A 23,174-nucleotide genomic window follows, 5' to 3' on the forward strand; every position below is an offset into this window, starting at 1 on the left:
ATTCCGTGGTGATCTTACAAACCTTCTCGGATGCTGGAAAAGGGTAAATGTAGTAATTTAAGATACAGAAACCTGGTCTGGAAATGACCGAGTCGGAACTTAGGAGCGAAAATCGTTGTGCTACCTCTTCTACTGCAAACTGTTTTCTTTCAAAATATTTGGAGGATATGGTACGAACCAAAACAACAAAAAGTATTGAAGTAAACATGCGCTCTAAAACGCATACCTTAAGAGATGTGAGCACTTGTTCAATGGAAGATTTGTGTTTCACAGTATCAGAGATGAGCAAATGCTCATGAACAAATGCTCTTTTTCAGTGGAAGATATGTGTTTCACTGTTGCGTAGATTTTATGGTCTATAGTCTAGCGACGTGAAAGGAGATAGTTTCCTCAGTGATTAACCTATTGTATTTCAACTAGCGCCTTGTCCTATCTTCATAGACGTTGTATTAAGTATCTATGACCTGACGACCTGTGTGGCGCAGTGGTAAAGACTTATATACACAAACCTTCTGCGTATCAAAATCGCTACAGCATATCCCGACTTCAGCCTTCAGATAAAGACAGAAAACGCGGTGACTTCCGAGTAATTATTATGTTTGAATAAAGGTGTTATTTTATTAGTCTCCATGAGTGTTTGTTTCACTGACTTGTGTACTAAACGCAGCAGTCCTTCCTACATATCGTCCACGTTTCCTCTAGCTACCTTACTTGGCAGTGACGCATCGTGCGTAAGCTACTTTCCTCCTTGTGTTTTGTACACCATTTTATGTTACACTCTGATCGTTACTTAATCATAAATTATACACGCAAAGTTTCCTCGAGAATCAATCTATTAGCTAAAACAGTATAAATCGCTACGCTATGTGATGAGATGACCCTTCACATACTAACAGCAAAACGCGGCGAGAGACTTTAATTTAGAAGCAAGTATAGATGTGGCTTCGTTATGAATTTTCCAGAAGACATACGTCAGCGAAGTTACTTCATGTAGAAACAGAAAAACGTATTTTTTTCTCAAATGAGTTCTTGTGTAGGAGGAGATTTCCAGAAGGAAAATTCGTAATTCGAGTTACAATTTAGCTTCGCTCTCTGTCAGGCAACTAGCATTGAGATATACGTCGTCAGTCATATTGATAGCAAAAATATTCGCCTATCTTTGACGTAACGCAGTTTCTAGTGATATAAATTATTGTAGCATTTCTCTAACGCTCTTCACAACGTACCTAAATCAGGAAAGATATGAAGAAGACAATCGGCAGTAGTATTTACGGGTCCAAAACTTCATGGCATGTGGAACTCCATCCCTAGAACTATGTAAACGGGTTGCTGAAAAACTTCTTCCATAACAACGGTGTGGCCGCGCGGGATAGCCGTGCGGTCTCAGACGTCTTGTCACGGTGCGTGCGGCTCCCCTCTTCGGAGGTTCGAGTCCTCCCTCGGGCATGAGTGTGTGTGTGTGTGTGTGTGTGTGTGTGTGTGTGTGTTGTCCTTAGCGTAAGTTAGTTTAAGTTAGATTTAGTAGTGCTTAAGCCTAGGGACCAATGACCTCAGCAGTTTGGTCCCATAGTCCTTACCACATTTTTTTTCCTAACAACGGTGTATTGACATTTTAAACTAAACTGCATTGTATAATAGGTTGCTGGCTGCATACAGGACTGAATATTGGGCTTTAATCGAGCTACTGTGAAATGTTTGTGGGTTTACACACTAGACTTGGTGGGATGCGAATTTGTATAAAGGGCTGTTAGTAGGGAAAGACGTACTCCGCATCTCGTAGCGAGCAAGCATTGGAGTGAAAGAACGCACAAACATTTTGTATTAGTCGACAAATTCTCCAGCCTTGAGGTGCGCTTCGTGCACAAACTTTCTGCAGACATATTTTTTTTTTTTTTTGGTGGTGTGGTCCCCTGGTGGTGCAACATCCGGATCACAAATGAACCAGTTTCCTTGATCATGTTCAAAAAACTGAATAGTGACTCACACAGCACGTGTGTGTGTGTGTGTGTGTGTGTGTGTGTGTGTGTGTGTGTGTGTGTGTGTGTGTGCGCGCGCGTACGCGAGCTAGGATGCCATACTAGCTCTCGTATGAACTCCCTGGCAGAAAGTGAAAAAATGTTGCTATCTTAAATGAAGTTGCTTTGAGGCTGGAAGAGTGGCGCACCGCAGAGTGTGATTTCCTTTCTGCTTTATTTGTCTCGCTTTAATCGCAGCATTAGCTATTAAGGGATCCTGAGTGTGTACTCTCAATACATGTTACTCTACTTTATGTTTCTCCCTAGATTGGATGAGCCCATTCGACCGCGTTGTCTGTGGTGAGTACAAAATTTTAATTACTTTCACTATTTCTTTCTCTTGAGAACCTACTTTCTTGCATTGTTGCTTTATTTTCGTGAACTTCCAACTTCTCTCTGTCCAGTGCATGTGGAGAGAGAATTGTTCTGCGCTTTAACTATAGTATTTCTTTTAACTGTCCTAAATATTTAGTATTATTAACACATAGATGCTCTGTTCATCTCTGTAATAATAGCATTAACTCCATAATTTTTTATTCTTCTATGTGCATGATAGACTACATAGCAATACGTAGCTGCAAAATTTTGGATGAGAAAAAAAGAAGAAAATAGAAACGGAGGACTGGAAAGAATATAAGTAATAACTGTTTAATTAGTCTCGATTTATTGGAGCCATCTGATACAAGTATTCTTGTTTGCATGCAGAAAATGTTGTGTGACTTACTCGGTTCCATAATACGCGCAATTGATAATGCAGAGATCCCAATGTTATTCAAGGGTGGCTTCTGTCATACAAAAAACTCATTCTTCACGGTAAAGCATGTTTGTCTTCGTTTTAAAATAGGTAATGGGTCACCTAGGTACTGTACTGAACAAGTACATCGTTGTGTGTCGGGTACAAGTACGTCTATTGTTTGTGTAGCCCAAGCTTGAGAACACATTCGCACGTAGATGCGCGTTTATGTATTAGATTATTTAATAACACGTATCGCTTACTGCCACCAGCAGCCCCGCTCATTACTTGTGAAACAGAGTGCAGTAACAGTGCATGTTAACACTGGACCCTGTTTCAGAACTTCCGGCCTCCATGCGGTGATCAGAGAGGAACGACGTGAAAACAGTGGGGCTGCTAAACTGTCTTTTCCCTGACCTCCTCTGACATCTTACAGGTGTCGGCAATTTTTGCGGTACAGGGTGACCGGATGCTCTTTCTGCCCCTAGGACGGAATCTGCCTATCCCATCTATCTGTGTCTAGCGTTATCCTATGTGAAAGTGTAAGAGGTTTTTCGATACGTTTACGAATCATGTAACTGAGATGGGACTTGGGTATCACACCGGTAGGTGGGAAACCACCTAAAAACGACGTCCAGGATGGCCGGCCCCGTCCTTAACCTTCCGGGCGGATTCGATCCGTGGCCAGCGCCTCTCCCCGAACCCCAGAAGTGGCGTGCTAACGTGCACGGCTACCCGGGTGGGACGAAAGTGCTAAAGGGTAACTAAATAAATTTGTATATATGCAGACTGAAGCGATGAATGAAAATTTGTACCAAGGGCAGGATTCGAACCCAGATCGGATGCGCTAGTACGTCATCCTGACACAGTGCCTGCGCTCAACTGCACGGACAACACTAGCACGCCTCCCTCTTCCAATCCAAATTCCCCTTTACGCCTCAGCTCATTTGCTATTCTCCTTAAACTCGAACCGCATTGCAGGGCTCGCCAACTGTATGTCAGCATCTAAAAAATGGGAAATCCAACGTGAAACCCAGGCATAGGTTCAAAAATGGTTCAAATGGCTCTGAGCACTATGGGACTTAACATCTATGGTCATCAGTGCTCTAGAACTTAGAACTAATTGAACCTAACTAACCTAAGGACGTCACACAACACCCAGTCATCACGAGGCATAGAAAATCCCTGACCCCGCCGGGAATCGAGCCCGGGAACCTGGGCGCGGGAAGCGAGAACGCTACCGCACGACCACGAGCTGCGGACCCCAGGCATAGGTGCTTTTATTTAATGAACTATATATGACCCCAGAGATCTTTTCAACTTTCAAACATATTTTAGAGTTTAGGGGAAATGCGAATGGGTTGAGGCGCGAATGAGAATTTGGATTGAGGAGGGAGGCGCTCTAGGGTAGTCCGTGCAGTTGTGCGAAGCTACTGTGGCAGGGTGGCGTAGTGGTTAGCGCATCTCCCTACTGAGCAGTAGACCTGGGTTCAAATCTCGACCTGCGCAAAACTTTTAATTTGTGGCTTCACTCTGCATATACACGTCACAGATGTTCGAGACTTTGAACAGTTCATTTACAATATATTTCATTACCTGAACAGTGACTTGTTGCTACAAATTCTGCTGAAGTTGACAAACCATTACCAGTGCTTGATGATGGCACGGTTATGTTTTGTCACCACTCGTAGTTGTGAAGTGCTTTTTATGATGTTGTCAAATGAAAATCAAGTGTTATCAATAATACGCGACACAATGACGGTATCATACATACAGGGGCTATTTGTCACCTCATGACGTCACACAATTTCACTCGACGTACAATGTCATACGCCGCAGTTTTACGCTTCGTCGTGTTTTGTTCACCCGTGAAATAGTAGACAAATGTTATTTACACTACAATAATCGCTACACTTTTCAAGAGCGTTGTTTCCACACGCTTAGCGAATAGCCTCGTTTCCGGTGCAAACATTGCCCGGTCCGAAATGTTTTGTCACGAAAATGGCCGACGTTGCGCGTCACGTTTAGTGTAAACAGGGGCGCCGAATGGGCCCCGAAACTTATTAAATTCAACTGCGATTACGGTTCGGCGTTATCACGGCGTTTCATAAGCTCTAATTTGCAACGCAAATCGCGCGCCGGCGCAGTCAGAATTTTAGGGCCGCCCCACGGGCCCGACGCCTAAATATGGCGCTTTTCCACGCAATTACCCGAGCCCGGGCTAATCCGCGTTTACTGTGGCGTCTCGCGCGATTTTACTGGCCCGGCGCCGCAGGGGTACGGATCCGGCCAACAGCGCGCAGTTAACGGGTTACCGGGGTGGAGCGAGGCCGCGGGCGGTTGCGTTCGATTGGAAGCCGGGGATATATGCAGATAGCGAACGGTTCCCGCTACATTATTGCCGATCGGGATGTTGTGCGATGGGATCGCATCGGTTACGGGATCAGCTAAAAAAAAGATAAAGAAAAAAAAAAAAGAAACGAGAGCGGTGGGCTTGGAGGATTTTACGAGCGGCAGTCAACGTCTGACAGCTACACAGCGCCCGTCCATGTCGGCCATTATTATATTTTAATCTGTCCGCCAGTTTTTACTGCTCTGCTCCGTCACAATAATTCTCTCTCTTTCTCTGCGCTCATCTTTTGCTATCAGCAGTAACAGGAAAAAAAAAAACATCGAAAGAAAAGAAAAATCTCGAACAACCATCATATCTTCACGCGCTTACACACACACACACACACACACACACACACACACACACACACACACACAAACGTTGCTTGTTGTATTTTGTGAACCAGTTCCGTAGTCTGTAGACCACTGATAAGTACGTGTACTAAGGTACAGCCATGTGTTAGTCTTTCTCCGTGCTCATTTGCAAATTTAAATGTGTCTATACTCACTATAATTACTCTAAATTTGTCATGTCTTTGATACTTCTCATCTGGGTCTTCAAAATACACTGTCTGATCAAAAGTACCCGACACCTATAAACGGACGTCAAAATATACTACTGGCCATTAAAATTGCTACACCAAGAAGAAATGCAGATTATAAACGGGTATTCATTAGACAAATATATTATACTAGAACTGACATGTGATCAGATTTTAACGCAATTTGGGTGCATAGATCCTGAGAAATCAGTACCCAAAACAATCACCTCTGGCCGTAATAACGGCCTTGATACGCCTGGGCATTGAGTCAAACAGAGCTTGGATGGCGTGTACAGGTACAGCTGGCCATGCAGTTTCAACACGATACCATAGTTAATGAAGAGTAGAGACTGGCATATTGTGACGAGCCAGTTGCTCGGCCATCATTGACCAGACGTTTTCGATTCGTGAGAGATCTGAAGAATGTGCTGGCGAGGGCAGCAGTCAAACATTTTCTGTATTAAGAAAGGCCCATACAGGACCTGCAACATGCGGTCGTGCATTATCCTGCTGAAATGTAGGGTTTCGCAGGGATCGAATGAAGGGTAGAGCCACGGGTCGTAACACATCTGAAATGTAACGTCCACTGTTCCAAGTGCCGTCAATGCGAACAAGAGGTGACAGAGACGTGTAACCAATGGCACCCCATACCACCACGCCGGGTGATACGCCAGTATGGTGGTGACGAATACACGCCTCCAATGTGCGTTCACCGCGATGTTGCCAAACACGGATGCGACCATCATGATGCTGTAAACAGAACCTGGATTCATCCGAAAAAATGACGTTTTGCCATTCGGGCACCCAGGTTGGTATTTGAGTACACCATCGCAGGCGCTCCTGTCTGTGATGCAGCGTCAAAGGTAACCGCAGCCAGGGTCTCCGAGCTGATAGTCCATGCTGCTGCAAACGTCGTCGAACTGTTCGTGCAGATGGTTGTTGTTCTGCAAACGTCCCCATCTGTTGACTCAGGGATCGAGACGTGGCTGCACGATCCGTTACAGCCAAGTGGATAAGATGCCTGTCATCTCGACTGCTAGTGATACGAGGCCGTTGGGATCCAGCACGGCATTCCGTATTACCCTGCTGAACCCACTCATTCCATATGTTGCTAACAGTCATTGGATCTCGACCAACGCGAGCAGCAACATCGCGATACGATAAACCGCTATCGCGATAGGCTACAATCCGACCTTCATCAAACTCGGAAACGTGATGATACGCATTTATCCTCCTTACACGAAGCATCACAACAACGTTTCACCAAGCAACGCCGGTCAACTGCTGTTTGTGTATGAGAAATCAGTTGGAAACTATCCTCGTGTCAGCACGTTGTAGGTGTCGCCACCGGCGCCAACCTTGTGTGAATGCTCTGAAAAGGTAATCATTTGCTTATCACAGCATCTTCTTCCTATCGGTTAAATTTCGCGCCTGTTGCACGTTATCTTCGTGGTGTAGAAATTTTAAAGGGCAGTTGTGTAGATAGTTTCCATCCTTCACCTTTATGATCCACAAACACATCATCATCATAATCATTATCACGTTTATGACGGCTTGAAATCTGCTGGTGGAACGTTCAATGAGTTTTCTAAATGTGTGTGGGGGAATGCCAGCCCATTCCTCCTCAAGAACCGAAACCAGAGAAGGCAATGATAGGCAGTGACTGTTTATTTATTGATAAAATAATTTAATAAACAAACAGGGAGTGATGTTCGACGTTGGTGTCTGAAGTGAAGTCGACCTTCTAACTCATCCCAAAGGTATTCACGACTGTGGGCAGGCCACATCATTTCAGTCATATTATTCTCCACAGAACTTTACCCCATAGATGCTGCGTTAAGACGGGGTACATCGTCAAGCTGATACAGTCACCTTCTCCGAACTGTTGCTCTACTGTCCGCACTACAAAATTCTGTTAAATGTGTTTATATCATTCCGTACGTAGCGTTTTCGTAAGCCCAATAGAGGGACCACACCCTAACCACGAGAAACATCCCCATTACATAACATCATCTTCTCTGTGCTTCTCTGTTGCTAATCGGACCACCATTTACAGCTCTTACTGCCAAAATCGATATGACAAAGCCAATACCGCAGAGAGACGGCAAAAGGCAAAAGGAAAAGAATAGAAATGTTCTCTGTCAGGCGATGGTTCTCACCACGCAAGTATTTCCAAGTTTTTTCTCTCTTGTTTCCTTCCACTTGCTGCGTGTTGAATTCGTAGAAACTATCACAAGCTAATGGTAACGAAGTCGCCATTATGTTACTCTGTCGCGTTCGTTTCGAAACGCATCGATGTAAACCAGATCTTAAACATTCTGTTATCGCATCCGGTTCTTTTAGGGAAGAATGGAAGACGATATTACGACTCTATATGTATATGCTTTATCTACAGAATTAGTGTGATAAACAAGTGTCGAATATTTTGAGAAGTAGTAGCACTCATCGAAACAAGGAAAACAAGGCGCATACTTCCTGAGGTATGAGCACCTTTTGCTACGTGGGACTGAAAGGCGTCTGGTTGTGAATATAACAGTCTTTGAGGCTCGTTCAACAGAGTCAACAGAATGTATAATGTCTTTTTGTAATAACAGCACTCTAGGTAGATATTATTCTTGGGGGTTGGGTGATCTGTAGTCAGCTGCGTGATGCACTTGTTGTATTGTTTTTCGTCAACTAAATGTACAGGACTCTTCCATTTCAGGCGTGTAGCCTAATAAAGGTTTTTCAACATTTTACATTTCGGAGTGCTAGGTAACTTGAGTCAATAAGAAGCTGGGAAAGCTTGCCAAGTAGCTTAACAGGTGATACTTTTTGTTAAGTATTAGTTTTCCACTTCACATCGTAATTCCGTCAAATACGGGAAGGGACCTGGAAGAGCAGTTAAATGAAATGGAGAGTGCCTTGAAAAGAAATTAGAAGGTGAATATTAGTTCAAGGTAATGGAATGTGATCGAACTAAATCAGATGGTGCTGATATAATTAGACTGAGAAAAAGAGAGCCGGCCGGAGTGGCCGAGCGGTTCTAGGCGCTTCAGTCTGGAACCGCGCGACCGCTACGGTCGCAGGTTCGAATCCTGCCTCGGGCATGGATGTGTGTGATGTCCTTAGGTTAGTTAGGTTTAAGTAGTTCTAAGTTCTAGGGGACTTATGACCACAGCAGTTGAGTCCCATAGTGCTCAGAGCCATTTTGAACATAAGAAAAAGTGTTCGCTACAATTGTAGTCCGTTAAGGTAACAATCAACAGTGAGAAACAGAGCAAAATATTTACATGTTAAATCATGACATTGAACTTGGGACATGGAAGGAACCGAACATGCCTTGTCTATGAATAAACGACGCAGTTAGCGATTGATCAATTGATCAGGAAGCATGGATCCACAATTCTCAAGCGTCCCTAAATTTTTTTAAAACTATAATAATAATAATAATAATAATAATAATCAAGAAAAATCTGCCCAAAAATGTGCTTACGTCACGAATCTCTATTGCGTAATTTATTCATAGACAAGGAATGTTCGGTCCGCCCATGTCGCAAGTTTGTCACGATTTAACATGTAGGTAATCTGTTCTGTTTCTCTGTATTGATTTTAACTACGACAGACCATAGTTGTAGCGAACACTTTCGTATTGAACAGATCTAACAGTGTGATTTGGCTTCTTTCAAAGCTAAGGAATCGGTCATTAAAAATATTAAGTACAATAACAGCAGACAAGCGGATTTTATTCAGGATGTCTGTATAGGGCTGCTGTTGTCACTCGTACAAAATTGTGTGTAATAAATTTAAGTGTCAGGAAGCATTTTGTGAAGGTATGTGTTTCAAGTGTAGTCTTGTACGAAAGTGAAACGTAGACGACAAGCATTTCAGACATGACGAGAAAAGCTTTCGAACCGTCGTTCTGGGGAAGGATATTGGATAGTTAGATGGGTGGTTAAAGTGACTCATGAGGAGTTACGAATAGAACAGGAAAAATAAATTCGTGAAAGGACTTGAGTAAAAGATGGGATCGATTGATAGGACACTTCCCAATAAATCTTCAGTTTGGTAATGAAAGGAGTTGTGTGGGGTAAAAGCTGTAGAGAGACGCCAATGTTTGACTGGCTCAAGTAGATGCAGTTACGCAGAGATGAAGAGGTTTCCACAGGACAGGCAGGCGTTGAGAGCTGCATCATAACACGCTTCGGACTGAAAACCATAACAACACACTTCCGTTGCTAACAAGTGGCTCAAAAGAGAAAGGGAAACGTGCTGATCCATTCGTACGTGCAAACAGCACGATAACGGGCAGTAAACACAAAAGAGGAATTTGTGTAAGTAGTAAGACTCCAAGATATGTACCCAGAGTTTCAAGTAATTTAGCAGACAATAACACGGCTGAGACTAGAAGCAGAGCACAGCGGAACTCTAACGATACATCTGACAGAAGATAGCTAAGGCTCCGACCAGCAGGTACCTAGATTATTGTGGTGCAGAAAGACAGCAAATAATTTTATTGACCCTGCTGAAGGAGCGTCAATGCAGCGACTGTGGTCATATCCGCAAAGAGACGCCCTTTAGCTCCATACTATGAAAAAGTGTTCATACTTCAGATGGTATACGATCCGGACTCGTTTTTCTTGCTTCGGTGGATACTACCAACTCTCGAAGTATTCGACACAACTTTAGGACTCTGTTCTGCATATGCCTGACTGCTGTGTGGGATGAGACAGAACATTGAGACTAATATGGAGGCGTACAACTGAACGATCTGTTTGTGCACTGTATCACGTGTCCTGACAAATGATTAAAGTTTCTGTTCCTCATCTAGTGGCTCTACCATCGTCGACAGCTACCAGTCGATACTCTCCAGTAGCCAGCCTCTGGCAGATAAATATCGTTCTCATTCAACGCCGCCTCTTATTGTGTTGGCTGTGTCTGGAATTACCGCCACACTAGTACTTTATGGGTACATTCCAAACAGCTCACATAAGTAGTTAGTTCATGTGGCTACTGAACTGAACATTTGTTGCTAGATTCGAGCAGTGAGCAAGAAATACAGTGAATGGAAATGATCAGGGAGACTTCAGTTTGCTTAGCACTATGATGATTTTTTATTCATTTAACTGATCACTTTAGAGCCTTCTCTTACATCGCACCAGGGTTTCACATGTACAGTATCTTTCTCTACGTTACAGTTACTTAAGAAATAACAATAATTGTAATAAGACGTATAGTAATAAAATGAATTGAGTGTCTGTAGAGACAAAGAAAAAATAATGCTGCCAAAGAGCTAATGACGTTACTACTGACAGTGCTTCTCTACTGCTGCTTCCAATAATGATGATGATGATGATAATAATAATAATAATAATAATAATAATAATAGTGCAAAAATAACAGTAATGGCAATAACAACAACAATAATAATAATAATAATAATAATAATAATAATAGTGGCAGATATAAAAAGAAATTATAGGTGTACAGAATTTATATTTTCTACTATAGCGTGTTGAAGTGAAAGGAAATTTAAGGAGACTGAATCTCACCACCGTACGGCATCCTCCATACAATCCAGATTTAGCACCGTCTGACTTCCATCTGTTCCCGATAGTGAAAGACGATCTGCGGGGACATCATTATACCTCTGATGAAGACGTTGAGAGAACTGTGAGACTGTGGTTGCGGAAACAGAGTGTCGACTTCTTCCGTGACGGCTTCCGAAAACATGTTCATCGCTGACAGAAATGTATCGATTGTCTGGTGATTATGTGGATAAGTGAATATTGGTAATTAAAGATCACATTCTAAGGATTATTTCTGCATTTGATTTACTAAAATTTTCCCATGCAATCTCAGTTAACGAAGGTGTAGGCATTGCTTTTCATTAAACCCTCGTAAGATAGCAAAGAGTAAATGAAATAGAAAGAGAGAAAAAAAACTTAACCACTACGCAGGTCACTTCGAAGTATGACCTGACCGCTATCTTGAATGGAATGAAGACAGCGCAACGCTCATGTATCTCTTACGGTGCATGGCGGACCACAGTTGTGGAGGCTGAGCGTCAAAGGTATAGGGCCTGTTAAGTTACACGTCCATTTCCGCATTTCGGACGACTCGTAAAAGAGACGAAGACAGGAGCAGAGAAGTAAACAATGCGTGACGGCGAGAAGCTAAGAGCGCGCGGGAAGGTAGGAAACGGGGAAGTAGTGATGAAGACAAACGAGCAGGAAAGGCACAAATCTACTTCAGTTTGTTTCCGGAGCGGTAAAGGGCTGGTTGGCGCGCGAGTGTGGAAAACAAGGAAAGAATGTGGTGTGTGTGTGTGTGTGTGTGTGTGTGTGTGTGTGTGTCTGAGCACGTTTGACACACACACACACACACACACACACAGAGAGAGAGAGAGAGAGAGAGAGAGAGAGAGAGAGAGAGAGAGAGCGCAAGTGGAAAAGAGAGATAAACTGCAGCCCATGAATGGGTGTAGGGTGCCGTTGTGTTTGATCGCCGTATTTTACGATCCATTTCGCATCCAATTTCATTTGATTCGAACCCGTTCGCCAATATGGCCCAGTTCCACCGTACGTAACCAGATTACGCGGGCGACTGAGGTTTTAACGTCCGTCTAAACGATAACTCTTGCCCTTTGCCTATCTGTCTGCTCGGAAAACGATGAGCTTTCTGTTCCATCGCCTGTGGGGGCAGTCGAAACGATGCTTACAATAACAAAAGTGTGTAATATATCTTGAACGACTAAACAACCAATAGTTGGTTTATGATTTCTATTTTAACTGTTCTATATGATACGTATTGTAACACATCAGAAAGAGTACACGGCCGACAGTATCAAGTAGTGAACACTTTTAAACTAAAAGATGGTTCAGTCCTAAGAATTGATATTATACAAGAATTTCCTCGTGGCTGTGAATCCTATTCGAACTAATATCTTGTATAATATACACTGACCAGAAAGAAAAAATATTGTTAAGAATCCTCGTTAGCATCATTTTTCCACTTTTCCCGTTGACAGAGGAACCTTCAACCAGTATTCAGTAAACAGACAAAGGAAAAATAAATGTTGACTAGTTTTTATTACGTAATAGCTTAATCTAGAGAAGACAATTTTCCGTCTTCTACCAAGTACACTTTTGTCAGTATGTGACTCCGTTATAAACTACAAAATTAGCAAAACACTCGTAATTAGTATGAAAAATGATGTAATTTGCCAATATGTATAAATTTTCTACTGAAATACAAATTTGAAGATGACTTGCTTTTGGATTGGCGTTGTGTGTCCACAACCTTATGCAAGAGGGCTTCAAAAACTAAGTTACGCATTAGACTGAGGTGACAGAAGTCTTCAGATACCTCCTAATGTCGTGCCGGACCTCCTTTTGCCTGCGTACTGCAGCAACTGGACGTGGCATGGACTCAACAAGTAGTTGCAAGTCCCTGAAAAAATGTTAAGCCATGCTGGCTCTGGGGCCATACTGCCTGTAGAGTCGTCCTTAACTGCGAAAGTGTCGACGGTGCAGAATGTTGTGCACAAACTGACCCCTCGATCATGTACCATAAATGTTCAGTGGGATTTATGGAGGGCGAACTGGTTGGCCAGATCATTCGCTCGAATTGTCCAGAATGTTCTTCAGATCAGTCGCGAACAATTGTGGCACAGTGATATAGCGCATTGTCATCCATAAAAGTTCCATCGTTGTTTGGAAACATGAAGTCCATGAATGGCTGACAATAGTCCCAAGTGGCAGAACATAACCACTTTAAATCGATAATCGATTCAATTGGGCCAGACTACCCCGTCCATTCCTTGTAAACACAGACCACACCATTATGGAGCCACCATTAGGTTGCACAGTCCGTTGATAACAACCTGCGTCCATGGCTTCGGGAGTTCCACACTCGAACCGTACCGTCAGCTCTTACCAACTGAAATCGGGACCCATCTGACCAGCCCACAGTTTCCCAGTCGTCTAGGGTCCAACCGATTGGATCACGAGCCAAGAAGAGGCGCTGAAGGGGATGTCGTGCTATTAACAAAGGCACTCGTGTCAGTCGCCTACCGCCATAGCCCATTAACGGCAAATTTCGCCGAACTGTCCTAACGGAATGTTTGTCGTACATCCCATATTCCTTCCTGCAGTTGTTACACACAGTATTGCTTGTCTGTTAGCCGGCCGGAGTGGCGGAGCGGTTCTAGGCGCTTCAGTGTGGAAACGCGCTACCGCTAGGGTCGCAGGTTCGAATCCTGCCTCGGGCATGGATGTGTGTGATGTCCTTAGGTTAGATAGGTTTAAGTAGTTCTCAGTTCTAGGGGACTGATGACCATAGATGTTAAGTCCCATAGTGCTCAGAGCCATTTCAGCCATTGCTTGTCTGTTAGCAGTGACAACTCCACGCAAACGCCGCTGCTCTCGGTCGTTCAGAGAAGGCTGTCAGCTACTGAGTTCTCCGTGGTGAGAGGTAATGCCGGAAGTGGGACTTTCTCGGCACGCTCTTGGCGCTGTAGATCTCGGAATACAGAATTCTCTGACCATTTCCGAAACGGAATGTCGCATGCGTCTAGTTCCAACTACCATTCCGCGTCCATAGTCCGTTAATTCCCATCGTGCGGTCATAATCACCTTTTTACATGAATCATCTGAGTACAAATGACAGCACCGTCAGTGAACTACCCTTTTATACCTTGTGTACGCGATACTACTGCCACCTGTCCATGTGCGTATCGCTATCCCATGACTCCCAGCTCTCAGATTCGAAATGACCTCGGAAGTCGAAAGACGTCCAAATTGTGTCTGCACACGTCACAGTGACGTCACGGGGATGTGTGACCGAGGTGAATCCAGCGCCTGCCGCGATGGTGACGACTCCGGAATCGCCCGCTGGCCGTTTATTACGTCGCCGGTGACCGGACCGTGCATCGCCGGAGATATACGACGGCTGCAGACCTAAATGAAAGGGCCGCCGCCGGAATGCGCATTCCCCGGCTGGTAGCTTCGCATTCCCGGCGGCGCTGCTGCGGAGACACGCATTATTCCGGCCGGCCGGCCCGCCAGTAAAAGGGCTGTAGGAATTTTTAATAATGGCTCCTGAGGCGTGGTGGTGGACCTGCGGACGCGGCAGCTCCGCGCCTGGTCAGCAGTATCCACTATCCGCCCCCGCCGGCACCCGCCTCCGCCTCCCGCACACCCCGTAACGTCCCATCTCCGCCTTCGGGAACGGACGTGGCGCACCATCGTATGGGCGCCGATGAGGAGGAAGGCGCGCCAAGTGATAACGCCAACCCTTCCCGGGGGCGTCTCTTCCATTCCGCTCCTTCCAGCAGAATAGTCTCTTATCTCCATTGGAACAGCCTATGATAATGAAATTAGAGTGCACGTACCGCAAAAATGAGCGAAAGCTTCACTTAATCAAGAAATGACTGCCTCACCCCTGAATAAGAATGAAGAGGTGAAGATTGGCCGCCGGCCGCCGTGACCGAGCTGTTCTAGGCGCTTCAGTTCGGAACCGCGCTGCTGCTACGGTCGCAGGATCGAATCCTGCCTCGGGCATGGATGTGTGTGATGTCCTTAGGTTAGTTAGGTTTAAGTAGTTCTAGGGGACCGCAATAACATAACGCTTCCACAGTGACTTCACGTAAGTCTCCCGAATGTAGAGGTGCGTCATGTAAAATATCTTCATTACTGAACGACCAAATCGTTGCACAGTGCACTGCCTCGTTTGCCTGTCTGACCTCTTCCAGGTGCAAGAAAAACTTGATTTTCAGGAGGAGGAGGAGTAGGAGGAGGAAATTAGTGTTTAACATCCCTTCCACAACGAAGACATTAGGGACGGAGCACAAGATAGCATTAGAAAAGGATGGAGAAGGAAAGTGGCACGTGCCCTCTCAAAGGAATTACCTCAAATGATATAGGGAAATCACGGGAAACCTAAATCACGATGGCTGGACGCGGGTTTGAAACGTCGTCCAGTCGAATACGCCTCCAGTGTGCTAACCACTGCACTATCTAACTCGGTTGATTTTTAGGATTTTCTATAGTTATTGACCGAATATAAAATAAAACGCCCTCACAATTTACTCATTGAAAGGTGTAATATTTCGTCAAAGGCGTAGCACAATAATAACTGTATTAAAGTTAGAAAAATGGCTCTGAGCACTGTGGGACTTAAAATCTGAGGTCATCAGTCCCCTAGAACTTAGAACTACTTAAACCTAACTAACCTAAGGACATCACACACATCCCTGCCCGAGGCAGGATTCGAACCTGCGACCGTGGCGGTCGCGCGGTTTCAGACTGAAGCGCCTAGAACCGCTCGGCCACAGCGGCCGGCTATTAAAGTTAGTAACGGTGTTTATGTCTCGAGGCAGTTTTTCTCTCGACGTGCAAATTACCCAGAACATATTGATCCAGTATTTGAGAATGAGTGGGCTTAGCGACTTCCAGCAAAATGTAGATATAATTTCAGATTTTTAGGGAACTTCTTCTCACATGCATCCCACCCCCCCCCCCCCCCCCCACACACACACACACAAAAATATGATGCAAGGATAAAAGTTTATCTCTCACTACATTTTCATTATCCATGCAGTAAAACGTAACCATCACGCATGACTTGCGTGAAAAACTAGCTTTTCTTTTAATATAACGTGATTGCTAAGGCTATATTTATCTAATATATAATAACGAGAGCCCTTACAGACATTCAACAAACTTCAAAAGTAGTTTCAGATCTTTTCTAAAATTTTCCATCAGTCTACTGGTGGATAGCCCGAAACAAATAAAAAAACGTTGGTACTGCTTTGCGTCTTCCGTCATGAAGGTTTTACATGCTCAGCGTCAGGTATTTAACCCATTAACTTATTATTAACGTAATCAGACGTTTGAGGTTGTTCTGTACACGGGAATTCGATTTTTTTTAAGGAATCATGGGTTGAGGAGGGGTACGGCAGAGGGGGGATTGCTCGTCTCCCACGAAGTTCTCCCACTGGAAGACGACGGATACACGCCCTCCCATAGGCATGATGAAGACGGTACCGGTATTCATCAGACTGTGCAACGCTCTGCCACTGCGTCACCGTGCAGTACCGATGGTCAGCTGCCCATTTCAGTCAGAGTTGTCGATATAGTGGTGTTAACATTGGCACATCTTTAGGAGTGTTCGGTGCAGTGTGTGTTCAGACACACTTGTACTCTACCCAGCATTAAAGTCTGATGATAGTTCCGCCACATTTCGCCGCCTATCTTGATTTAGCAGTCTGCCCAGCCCACGACGTCAGACGTCTGTAATGAGGGGTAGCCGCCCAACCCCACGACGCCTGGGCGTGGTTTCACCTAGGTGTCGCCACGTGTTGTAGACAATCACCAAAGCACTCCTCAAATACCCGACAAGTCGTGCAGTTTCCGAAACGCTCGTGCCGAGCCTCCGGCTGCTGTGTGACTAACGGTCATTCCTCGCCAGATGACGCTACTATCGCCTGGACGGGCTTATATAGATAGGTCGGTGGCCATTATGCTTTGGCTGATTGGTGTACATCCTTTTCAGTATGGTATAGTCATTTGGAAAGGCCTCTAAGACACGAGGCTTATTAGACCACCATAACTTCCAGAAACGCAATGACATTAGATGCGCTGTTATTTCACACGGGAGCCGCTGCCTCGACAACGCTTCATCTCGAGCTGTTACTGTTTTCCTCGCCAGCATCAGAACCGCGGCACGGCGCTGTCCCAGCCGGCCCGGCCCGGCGGCTTTCACCGTGACGCGACGCCTTATTTTTGAAGAGTTTTATTTCCGTCCCGTCGCTGCTTCCCCTCCCCTCACACGTAGTAGCTTCGACAAACGAAAACACTCGCCACAGCCGCGAAGGACACTGTACAGGAGCCACCTCTCCACAGGCCATAAAGCAGCGCAGGAGAACACGATTGTTGTTATTATTTCTACTATTAACATTACTATTATTATTATTATTACTATCATTATTGTTCAGAGCAGCTGTACATGCTAATCTCGTACAATCTCTGCGTCACTACTGAAGCCTACATTCATCTGAATCTGCTTTCTTGATCTCCCTTTACAATTTCCCCTTACCCCAAATCCCCACACTTCCCTCCATTAACAAATTCATAATTTTTTGAAGCTTCAAAATGTGTCCTATCAACTGATCCCTTATTTTGATCAAGTAGTGCCATAAATTTGCTTTATCCCCGGTTTGATTCAGTAGCTCATCATTCTCCTGCAATACCACATCTGAAAAGCTCCTGTTCTCTCTTTGTCTGAACTTCTCATCGTCCACGTTTCACTTCCAAACAAGGCTACACTCTAGACAAATTAAACAGCTAAACCAGTCGCAGTAGCAGGCAAAAAAAAAAAAAAAAATTGATTTGCAGTATTTCACATAATTACTGATCGAATTTAAAATTTTCAAATGCTGTCGTAATCTACTCATTAAAATGTATAATATTGCGTTAAAGGTTGAACCTACTAACACAAGAACTAAAGTTGCGAAGTGTGTATAATCCTTGAGCAGTATAATTCGCGGCGCGATGGTCACTCAGAAGCAGAGGTTTCCAGGGGTGAGATCGACCTTATGGTGATGTGGTTTAGTACCACAGGTATCACGACCTGAAGCCATTCGCCCTGGTGGGTCCTCGTTTGCGAATAATCGATGAAAAAAAAGTAATTTTGCTTACTGTTACACCTTAAAGTGAAAGTAATGAACATGGTGGTATTGTGGCGTTGTGGTTAGCACGTTAGTGTGAGGTACAGAAGGTCGTGGGTTCGAATTTTGTCAGGTGAATTATACATTTTTTTTAAAATTTTTAAACGTCATCGAAATAACTTCCGTCATTATCTTTATTCATTTAACTCGTGCATATATAATTTTTTAAAAAGTCGTATTCCTCTCTAACGTCGTTTTAATCATCGTCTTATTAACTTTCACATTTAATCTTTCTTTTACTGCTCTTATTTTCCCATTTGGAATCTTTGTGAATGTAGTTTCAGTTCTCTTTTTGGATTAATTTAGGTTTAATTTCTTCCGTATGATCATCTTAAGTTTTCGCCCATGTTATTGCATTCATTATTTCTGTATCTCATTTTGATTGAGTGTAATTTTATATATAATCCCATTTTCATTAAATATTCATCTGTGATATTCTGTCCATAGTGTACAGGAACTTCTTTTAAATGTTTGTATGGCGATTACCAACCAAAAATATTTACGTCTTGTACGTAGCAAAAATACATTTTTTGACACAGTGGCACGGCAAATGTAAATAGATTATTCCATCTTTTGTTTTTTAACCGATAAATCGTAATTTGTACACAGTTAGATTTTGTCACATACAAATAAAAATAATTAAAATCCCAAGTACAAAGATTCCAAATGTAAATAGAATGACAGGAAGGAAAAATAAGAGCAAATGAAAAAGTAAGTAGAACAATGGAAGTGATGTGGCAAAGGATCAGAAATTAAAAAAAAAATACGTTTAACTTTATCAGTTGAATAAAAATATTGATCAAACTCATTTACATAATCATTTAAAAATAAAAAAATTGAAAAACTTGACAGGATTCGAACCTACAACCTTCTGCATGTCAGGCTATCATGCGTTGCGTTACATACCGCTCTCTCCAACACTCAATTTTAAGGCTGTAGAATATCACATAAAATTAATAAATCACTCTATGTACCTGTAGAATTACGTCGTTGTGTGTCACACAGTTTAGGATTATGATGATGATGATGATGATGATGATGATGATGATGATTGGTTTGTTGGGCGCTCAACCGCGAGGTCATCAGCGCCCGTGAAAAGTCACAACTTTTACACAGTCCAATTTTTTTAACAAATCCAGTCTAGCCACTGTCACGAATAGTGATGATGAAATGATGAGGACAACACCGAGTCCCCAGTCCACAGGCAGAGAAAATCCCCAAACCGTCGGGAATCGAACTCGAGACACCGTGATCCAGAGGCAGCAACGCTCTCCATTAGACCACGAGCTACGGACACAGTTCAGGAGATGTCACGTCGTAACTATAGAGACGCCTGAAACGAATATTTCAGACTGTATGGGCTCGACTCTGTAGAGAATCTGAGCTCAGTTGGTTACTGGTACCTTCAGAATAGGCTTTCTATCACTTACACTTACATTCACTATTAATACATTTCTGTTTTTCAGAAACGCATTTCTTCCTGTTGCCAGTCTGAATTTTATATTCTCTCTACTTCGACGATCATCACTTGTATGCCTGCCCAATAAAACTCGTCGACTGCTTCTGAGGTCGTCAGTCCCCTAGAACTTAGAACTACATAAACCTAACTAACCTAAGGACAGCACACACATCCATGCCCGAGGCATGATTCGAACCTGCGACCGTAGCGGTCGCGCGGTTCCAGACTGTAGCGCCTAGAACCGCTCAGTCACTCCGGACGGCCTGCTTTTGGTGTCAGATTTTCTAATCTAACTCCCTCAGCATTGCCTGAGTTAACTGACTACGCTCAGTTGTGTTAATAAAATGAAAATGATATTAAAACTGAAGTTGCGCGTATTTGCAAAAGACAGGTTCATGTCCATGTGGTTTTACACGTCTAGTTTATAAATTGTATGTGGGTTTTACGGTGAGATGGCGATAGTTTCAAGCTGGGATGAAAATTTCGCAGTGCGGTGTTGATCTCTTCAGCAACGACAGATCTTCGAAAAATGACTGTTTACTTTTAAAACGTGCTTAGTGACGAGCTGAACCATGTCACACTAGTATAAGAAAAAAAATGTTACTTTGAGGGTGTAGTATGAGACATCCACCGTCCTAGGATATCATTTTTGCCAGAAAATTGCCAATAAATCAGTACACGCGTTAAAGAAGTTTCAGAAAATTCTTATTGCAGACGATATGAGTTCATATGCAGTTTCCTGCCGCATTACGACTGCAAGATCACATGGTGAAAACTATTCGTAAATGCATTACGTCTGAAGATGCGGCAGTACAGACGGCACGAATTAAGTTTTAGTTTGAAGCCTTGCCCATAAACATTGCTTGCAGCGGCGGCATAACAAGCGGTTCGAGAGCTATTATTGTGAGGTACAGCGGCTGGTACCGATAGCAGGTGTGGCGCAGCTGCTAACATATCACTCATACACAATGCAGAAAACGTTATGCACGGCGAGACGGTCACTAAAAGAGACATTACAACAACTGAGCGCAGTTTGCAAAGTTTTCTTTACGACAGAAGCCCAGTCATCCTTCGGCGCTATCGGTGCAAGTGTTTATGCACACGTCAGACGGAAAGTGCGCTGCCAAGTCGGCGCAGCACTCATTGAACTGTCAGTTGGAACTGCCGTGGAAGAAACAGAGGGAACCGAAGTCAGCAGCAACATGAGGGATGAGTGAGTCGGGAGGCGATCGTTATTGCATTCCAGCTATCCGTCATAAATATGAAAGCACCGTATCCCTGTCTAGCGATAGGGGGAGGTTTCTTGCCAGCTAGAACGACAGATCAATTACCGTCATACCTCTAAGCATAAAGGGAGCTACTGCAACAGTGTAGTCAGAAGTCTAATATGCAAAGCTGGCGGGCACAGCTGATTCTCTAGGAAACCATGCTGTTTGTAGTTATGCTCTTCAGTCCGAAGACTGGTTTGATAAAGACCCGCACGCTACTATATCCTTTGCAAGCGATTTCATCCCTGAATAATTTATTCATCTTAATGTGTTTGAAAATGCTTATTGTATTCAACCTTTTGGCTCCTCTCATTACAATTTTTAGTTCCCTCACATGCAGCCATTACCAAATCGACGACTCCTTCGCGCCTTAGGATGTTTCTTTTAGTCATTTTCTTTTTTCCAAATCGATTCGGTACCTCCTCATTCGTCACACACTGTACCAATCTAATCTTCAAGATTCATTTGTAGCACCACGATTTTATTCTTGTTTCAGTTACTTACGGCATGTGTTTCTCTTCAGTTTAAGACTACACTCCGACAAATACCTTCACAAAGACTTCCTAACACTTAAATTTATATTAGCTGTTAACAAATTCCCCTGTTCCTGAAGTGCTCTTCCTGCTACAGCCAGTCTACGTTTTATTCCTCTCTATTTCGACCATTATCACTTATTTTGCTGCCCAAATTACAAAAGTCACCTACTAATTTTAGTGTCTCCTTGCCTAATGTAATTTATTCAAAAGCTGTTGTTGTTGTGCTCTTCAGTCCAAACACTGATTTGATGCAGCTCTCCATGCTAAATTATCGTGTGCAAGCCTCTTTATCAAGCGAGTAAGTACTGCAACCTACATCATTCAGAATCTGCTTAGTGTATACATCTCTTGGTCTCCCTCCACGACTTTTACCCTCCAGTACTAAATTCGTGATCCTTTGATGCCTCAGAACGAGTCCTACCAACAGATTCCTTCTTCTAGTCAAGCTGTGCCACAAATTCCTCAATTCTATTTAGTACCTCTGCTGTAGCACTACATTTCAAAAGCTTCTGTTCTCTTCTTGTCTAAACTGTTAATGTCCGCTTTTCACTTCCATACATGGCTAAGTGCTTTCAGAAAAGACTTCCTAGCCCTTAAATCTATACTCGATGTTAACAAATTTCTCTTTTCCAGAAACGCTTTCCTTGCCATAGCTAGTCTACATTATATATCATCTCTACTTCGACCATCATCAGTTATTTCGCTCTCCAAATAGCAAAATTCGAAAGCTATGAAGTTCTAAAAGGAAGTGACTCAAGCTAAGAAATAGCAAAAGTTATAAAGGAAGCTTGTTTGGCGCATGTTATCTCTTGTGGCTGATGCATCAATGCAGTGTCCTTGCTTGCTGCAAGCCTCTCTAATAGACGTAGTCGTGGCTTCTTACATGTTGGTTGTGTAACCGTGAAGTATCGAATAAAGCTCTGATTGTGCTGTCGTATTGCATAAGGAACGATCAAAAGGTTTCCGTTCGAAGGCCATACAGTCCAGAATCGGTATGAAAATCAGACAAAATCGCCGTGAACATCGAGGCAATCATCCCATCGGCGCACCAGATTCAAGATACCCGTTTGGTAAACAACTGTGTACTACTGCGTGAATAAATCTGTAACTGTCTGCTGCACATCCTTGTCCCAGGGAATCGTCCCCCGTTCAAGGCTTTTTTTAAGGGAGATAAGGCTTGATAATCGCATGAGGGAGATCAGGGTAATGGGACGGATGCTCGAGCGTTTCCCATTTCAGTTGGCGTTAACTTCTGCGTTACGACATTTGCGGTATGGGATCGACCAGCGTCTTGTGTCGAATGTCGACCAGCACGGAATTAAGCGCATCATTCCACAGCGGTTGTTTCCGACAGAGTATCGTGCTCCATAGACGTTCTTCACTCTCTCATGGATGTCGACTGGTGTTTGTCCTTCGGGAGCCGAGGAAAGAATAACACGACGTTGGTCGTGTTTGGACGCATTTGGTAATAACGTCACCATAGTTCACGTATTTGGATTCACTGAACGCAAATCAAAAAGA

The 23,174-nt window shown here is 43.6% G+C and overlaps 1 protein-coding gene across 1 annotated transcript in view; it reads left to right on the plus strand.

The window, feature by feature from the left end:
* Positions 1-23,174, plus strand: part of LOC126214921 (homeobox protein abdominal-A homolog) — a 400,630-nt gene that overhangs the window by 76,311 nt on the left and 301,145 nt on the right. Inside the window, exon 3 of the mRNA XM_049941561.1 lies at positions 2,283-2,315. Coding sequence (XP_049797518.1) covers positions 2,283-2,315 — 33 coding nt within the window. The remainder of the gene's footprint in view (positions 1-2,282; positions 2,316-23,174) is intronic.

This window comes from Schistocerca nitens, chromosome 12 (genome assembly GCF_023898315.1).
Source record: "Schistocerca nitens isolate TAMUIC-IGC-003100 chromosome 12, iqSchNite1.1, whole genome shotgun sequence".
Classification (NCBI taxonomy): Eukaryota; Metazoa; Arthropoda; class Insecta; order Orthoptera; family Acrididae; genus Schistocerca; species Schistocerca nitens.